Here is a 6,808-nt window from a genome sequence, read left to right on the forward strand (position 1 = left end):
AAAAAAAAAAAAAAAAAAAAAATTTACTTACACGACATGTAAAGAATTTTGTACATATTGCTGCAAGTGCTTAAAATATAATTTAAAATTATGTATACGTCAAACCAGATAATAGCTTCACATTTGTAGTAATATAGTAATAATCACAATTACATTCTACCAACAAACATACTGAGTTTGTATTATTTATTACCCTTTGTTGTTGCTTGAGAAGGAGCTTCATATTCCTACATTCATAATTATCACCTCTTTGAGGAGGGCCTCCAAGAGTACCGTCACCACAACTAAGAAAATAATGCAAAACAATTTAGATCATATGGAGGAGAAACAAACTGTAACCTAAAGAGCGTTAAGAATTTAAAGAAGATTAAAGGTGGTGAAACATACTCCACCCAACAATTCCTACAAACATCTGGATCACATTCTCTATCTGCAGCAAAGCATGGGCACTGTCGGCTTCGGCATTGACCTTTAGCACAATGGCAACCTCTAAAGCGATTCTTGCAAGTCTTAGAACACCTAGATGGTGAGAAAAAGATGTTAGAACAACGTTTATGTATGAAATTTAGCTGGAACATCAACTTAATGCATCCACAGCACTACTGATCCAGTCAGTCAATGTACAGCAACAATTAGAAAGACTCAAAGAAGACCTAGACTCAGAAAGAAATGCAAAGACCTACCCACAATATTTCTCACAGCAGGTTCCACCCAAATGGCACGTACATTGCTTTCCACAAGCAGATTGGCAGTTACAGGGATTAAACTGCTTATACAGAAGATCCTTCCTCTCAATAATTCGCTTCCTAAATGCATGGTAGCCTGCGCCATACTTCACGCGGCGAACCTTACCTTTCCTTCGCATGAACCTTGATCCTGTTCGACCCTGAAATGTGCAAATTATTAGTAATGTTTTAAGCTGTTTAGGCAGTGTGCACGTATGCAATGCAAGGTAAAACAGGCATCGAGAACTAACTGTAGTATCATTGTGGTCACCCTGGGTTTGGCCCTCAGCAGAATTTGAACCCTCAGCCCTATGACAAAGCTTATTTTCGGTGTAGCTCATGTACTGAAATACCTCAGCACATGTCTTCATGCCAACCAAAAGGTTCCTTGCAATTAAGCAGCTGTCAAAATGAATAAAAGGAAATTTATAAGACATAGATATACCAACAAATTTCACACTCAAAGTTTACTGATAAAGAGGTAGGATCACAAAGTCGTGGTAGACTGATCTCATACAGGATATTAAAAGTGAGGGAGAAATAGAGAAAATTTTGAACAGATTGTTAAACCTATTTATTTACCTATTTTTTCCGAACATATCTAATCCTTTTGAGTAAAGGCACTTCTCAAAAGTGCTCCATGGTTTATCCATGTTTTCATCAGCAAGCTCATCTACCCTCGAGGTATCATCATTGCACTCCACAAGGTAGTCCTTAATCATTTTGTGACATGGTTCCTGCTGGGCTTCAACCGGCAGTGTTTCATTCTGATCCTCATTATCCTTGCGAGAACTCGACCTGAGCTTCCTATCCTTGATCCAAGGAGATCCATCGGCAACTGAGTCAGAATCAGATGCTGACAGTTTCTTCCGTCTCTTTTGCATGGAACTAACAATATGCCCAGCAACTCGCTTGTTAGGTGGCGAGGACTGTTGGGTGGAAAATTTCTCCTCCTGAGATCGTATATCCAATTCACTGATATCTAATATATTTCTTGCATTAGAAGTATGATCACTCTGGTTTGACTTTGTTTTCTTTCCCCGTGAAGTCTGATGACCCCCACTGCCAGATGAAGCAATTGCTTTATCTTCAAAACCACCAGGCGCAGAACAACTACCAGAAGCAACACTTTCTGAATTCAAAGTCTGTAAGAATAGATTCTACACCCGTTTAAAAGCGTACTAAGCTAAATTAGTTTGAGAAATACACAAGCAGCTCATAGTGTCAGTAAGGATTTCTGAATCATATTATACCATTTGATAACAACAGCTTCCACATGGTACTGTTTCGGAATCTGGAGGAGCCCAGGGTAGTTGTTTCTCAGCCTGCCATTAGTTGAAGAATTTTATACAACCCACAAAGAAACGTTACGAACATTCAGACACTGTTTATCCCAAAAACCAACAACTTACAGGAAAAACAAGATCTTGGGAACATCCATGTAATCTACAGTCAAACACCTGCGTGGAAAAAGCACATCAGAAAGAATGAAGGCACCACAGAGATCAGAAATCCAGAAACCATGACAAGAGAACAGATCTGATGTCTACCAGGCATCTGCGGCAGAAAAGGTTGTCAAAAGAATCCAGAGCTGCATCTAGATCTTTATCACAAAATATATCCTCAATTTTAGTTTCATCTTTGAGATCTGCCTTCATAGAAGAATCCATAGGGTTTTCTCCATTCAAGATGTCATATCGTGCCTGTATAAGATGTTCGACGTGTGTTCATACCTCTGTAAAGCCAGCACAAAATGAATGGGCAACGGCTGGACTAAAGTTCATACTCACAATTCTTATCAGATAAGATGATAATCAATTGAAAGATATACTGAAGACAGCAAACAAGTAAATAACACTAAAAGGACCAGTTTCATCATATCCTCTTGTATGGGTATACCTTAATGTCAGAGGGTCTTCTAGAAAAGCATTTAGCAAGTGAATTCAGCACATCAACAGATAAACCAACTTGTTGAATGGCGTTCCTAACATCAAATTAGCGAAAAGTGAATAAACCTCTTTTAACGAAAAAAAAACTTTCATAGTTACCACTGTGTTGACTTCATTAGTTATTCGGCAAACCAACCTGAGAATGAAATCTTCAGCATCACTGAATTCTTTCTGGTCTTCCTCATCCCCAACCTCTTCTTCTTCACTGTCGCTTGCAATAAGCGCTTCTCCACCAATTTGATCATAATAAATTCTCCTTCGGCCAACTACAGACTGATCCTCAGTCATCCTTTGATTTCTACAGCAGTGTAACAATGTAACAATTAATTAACATCTTGTCGAATCTGAAACATATTATGAGCAGCATAGCTATTGCTAGATCATTAAAAAAAACAATGCACTAAAGGACTTCATTAACAGGTAACTGGATGCTTTAAACTGGCAACCCCAAAGTTAACTTTAAATAAAACGTAGGCGCTAGTCATAATGACCTGAGTAATTATTTATATGTAAATATCTGCATTCCAACAGTGTTATACACATCTCGTTCTATGTACTATTGTAAAACATAACACACAGACCTCAAGCTTACACATTAGATCCCTCAGTCAACCTACTTCTCTAGCCTACATCTCCATACCCCTTGGAACTGTCCAACTTGCACCATCATACATAGACGCATTAAATAGTGGCACCACCTTGACATAAGGGAAGGATTTATAATTTTATATTTGTTGGACTCCTGTCATTTGCAGTATTAGGACTAGCATCATCTAAAAGCGTTATGTGATAGGTATTGTTGTGTAGACAGAACTACCACTAACAAGCTGAAAGTATTGCCTATGCACTCTAGCAAAACCGCCCATATGAGCTAAAAACTGAAGAAACCAAAAAACATGACATATTACCTTTTCAAAAATACCCAAGTCGTATATGGAGGAATTTTTGAAACTTTGGCAAGCGTAACAGGATGAGCCAAATTCTTCACTCCAGAACTGTTCCCTATAGGAACAATTGAGAGTGCATTACTTTCTTCGTGGTCCTCCTTAGCACCATTTAAAGTACAAAGTGCATCTTGCTGCCTCTTTGTCAGTAAATCTACACAATTATCTACACAAATTGTATTACTCATTCTCATCTTTGTAGCACTGTGCACATGTTTCGTAATACCAATCAATTTCTGCCTATTCTCTTCCATCTTTTTCTGCATTTATTATCAATATTCCAAGAGTGAGATCTTTAAACAACAATTGAACCAAACAATGAAAAAATGCAAAAAATTCAAAAGCACCTTGACGAAAACACATCGATCAATAGCAACTTGTTTCTTCAAGGATTCAAGAACCAGTTGAATATCTCGACCAGAATTCTGAGCTGACATTTTTACTCCATTCATCGTCTGCAGAAAATCAAAATTCAAATTCAAAATTCAAAAAGATAAAATAATAAATAAATGACGTTGTAAAGAACGAAACTGAAGGGGTATTTTTGGTAATAAAAAGTACTACCTGAGTAGTAGTGATATCCATGGTGGTTCTAAACGGAAGAAGATGATAAATTGATGACTTAAGCTGATGATGATGGCATTAAGAGGAGGAATAAATTACTGATCATATCTTCTATTACACAAATTTGATTTTCGATTTTCAGTAGTTTGAGTAATGGCTGATTCTGATTCTTCTTAATTTAGTGTAATGTAGGAAGAAATTGTTAACTCTTGAGGTGTAATTATGGGTTTTGCAAACCCTAGAACGGATTGGCGGATGTAAACTGGAAAACCAAGCTCCGTCGTCTGCGAGGGTTTTAGAAAGAAAAAGAAAAGGTACAATAACGAGGCGTTGTAAGAAAATAAGACAGAGCACGCGCTATCGGTGTAAGAATCGCAAAATAGTAAGTATTTTATTTTATTTGGGGAAAACGCGTGTCACTTTTTGAAGTGTGTCATGGGCGCCTAATAGCCTTTTGGGATACACATCCAGAAATTGTATTTTGACTTCCGGAAACAAAAAAACTGCGGACAAGATTTATATTTACATGTACTGTTTTATGCAACGGATTTTACAGTTCGACTCGGTTTTTGATTAAACCAGAACAGAAATCAATGAGCTTTATTTTATTGATTTTAAAATCTATTACCATCAGTGAACCGAGTTGGTATGGTCGGAATCTGTCGACTATATGGTGTAAAAGTTGATTTGAGATAGCTTAAGGGAATCTCAAAGTCAAATCAAGTTATTATTATTTTGGTTGAGGAATTTATTGTCTCACCCTATTGTGGGACTTTGGTTGAGAAGGCTTGAAGACGTTCGTGATGTCTACGACGTTACAGATGGGTTTTCATGTGAAGCAATATATCATCATAAATACAAGGTACACACTCTTGCTCCATTTTCCAGCCATATCATGTTTCATTTTGGTAAAATTCGATCTATGAATCAAAAATTAGATGAAATTTACGAAAACAGTGATCGGTATATATGTTGTTGAATACATTGCAATTCAAAAATAATAACAAGTTAGAAAACAGTGGTCCGTGTATTTGGAAATACAAGTCATACTCGATTATGAGATCGTACCAGACTCGGGATCGGTTCTGGGATCAATCTTGGAATTCAATTATTTGAATCCAAAACTAAATTCGTGTTCAAACTAGCTTTTAATCATGTTTATGAAATTTCTTTCTAATATGTTTTCAAAGCACGGACTCATACGAAAGTTAAACACTAAGTAGTATGTTCAATAGTATAGGAAACAACACTTGGTAACTCAGTATAATAAGTTGCAGAACAATATAGTGTATATCATTCATTAGACACTTTGATCACAGATAATGATCAAGTCACCTTATATAATAAAAACTTATAACCAAACTTCGCATGTTATATTTTTAACGAATAAGACTGCAAACAAGATAGAAAGGGAACAATCATTCAACAGTTAACCTCAGTTTGAAGGATGGTGTCTTCGTTTGTTCATCAATATTTCTTTAGTGATTAACTAGAATTCTCTTTCGACATTTTGATATCCTAAGTCTAACATAATGGATATGACTTTAGTAAGCAATTCAACCGGCGAGTTTTGGAAATAAATTTGACAAATAAACTTGGCATACCAATGCTTGGTGGACTCAACCGAGTGATGCTCGAACAACTGATCTATTTGTGTGCATACATTTCCAACTATCTAGAAAAACTCAATTAAAAACTAATGTCGTAAATGATTCCTCTAAGATCCCATGAAACATATGTATCCTTGTCGTGAGTAGTCTTGATCAAACTTTGGTGGTCAATCTCCAAGATTACGTTTATGTGACCCACATTAATTTCTCAAGTTACATATTTTATCTCAAGTTAATTTCTCATGACTCTGAAAAAACGGGGGTCTAACAACACCACCCAATATTTCGCTTAGCAATCTGTATGGACTAACTCCGAAACACTTTCTAGAGAATAAACTAGATAGTCATACTCAATATAGGTAAAAGTATCTCAAGGAGTTAATATCTCTCTCTTGTTTTGATTTACTCAATCTAATAGAAATCAGCGAGTCTTTAATCAAACACAAGGAATAACTTGGACGGTACCAAAGACCAATGTCCAAGGATCAATCAATGTTAATCAACAACCAAATGTTGGATTATACTAATTGATGATCTAAACGCACAACCTGTATTATTTCAATTACAAAGATAAATAATATATAATGCGGAAACTGAAACAACACAAACATCGGAAATTTTATTAACGAGGAAACCGCAAATGCAGAAAAAACCCCGGGACCTAGTCCAGATTGAATACACAATGTATTGAGCCACTACAGACACTAGCCTACTCCAAGCTAACTTCGGACTGGACTATAGTTGAACCCCAATCAGTCTCCCACTGATCCAAGGTACAGTTGTACTCCATACGCCTATGATCCCAACAGGGTACTGCGCACTTGATTCCCTTAGCTGATCTCACCCACAAGTAAGAGTTGCTACGACCCAAAATTACAGGCTTTGACAAAAAACAAATCTGTCTCACACAGACAAGTCTATCAAAGGATCAATCTGTCTCCACAGAAAAACCCTAAAGTTTTTTTTCCGTCTTTTTCTAATAATCAAGGTGAACAGGAACCAATTGATAATCCGGT

General features: G+C 36.6%; 1 protein-coding gene across 1 annotated transcript in view; it reads right to left on the reverse strand.

Annotated features, from left to right (window-relative positions):
* LOC113312164 (histone-lysine N-methyltransferase CLF-like) overlaps positions 1–4,523 on the reverse strand; it is a 5,666-nt gene extending 1,143 nt beyond the window's left edge. Inside the window, exons 1-13 of the mRNA XM_026560919.1 lie at positions 4,183–4,523; positions 3,966–4,073; positions 3,583–3,878; positions 2,811–2,972; positions 2,625–2,709; positions 2,276–2,428; positions 2,138–2,185; positions 1,979–2,050; positions 1,308–1,870; positions 977–1,127; positions 684–886; positions 388–519; positions 194–284 (exon numbers count right to left, since the gene is read on the reverse strand). Coding sequence (XP_026416704.1) covers positions 194–284; positions 388–519; positions 684–886; positions 977–1,127; positions 1,308–1,870; positions 1,979–2,050; positions 2,138–2,185; positions 2,276–2,428; positions 2,625–2,709; positions 2,811–2,972; positions 3,583–3,878; positions 3,966–4,073; positions 4,183–4,203 — 2,085 coding nt within the window. The 5' untranslated portion in view covers positions 4,204–4,523. The remainder of the gene's footprint in view (positions 1–193; positions 285–387; positions 520–683; positions 887–976; positions 1,128–1,307; positions 1,871–1,978; positions 2,051–2,137; positions 2,186–2,275; positions 2,429–2,624; positions 2,710–2,810; positions 2,973–3,582; positions 3,879–3,965; positions 4,074–4,182) is intronic.
* Positions 4,524–6,808: the final 2,285 nt, after the last annotated feature.

The sequence above is a fragment of the Papaver somniferum genome, chromosome 1 (genome assembly GCF_003573695.1).
Source record: "Papaver somniferum cultivar HN1 chromosome 1, ASM357369v1, whole genome shotgun sequence".
NCBI lineage: Eukaryota > Viridiplantae > Streptophyta > Magnoliopsida > Ranunculales > Papaveraceae > Papaver > Papaver somniferum.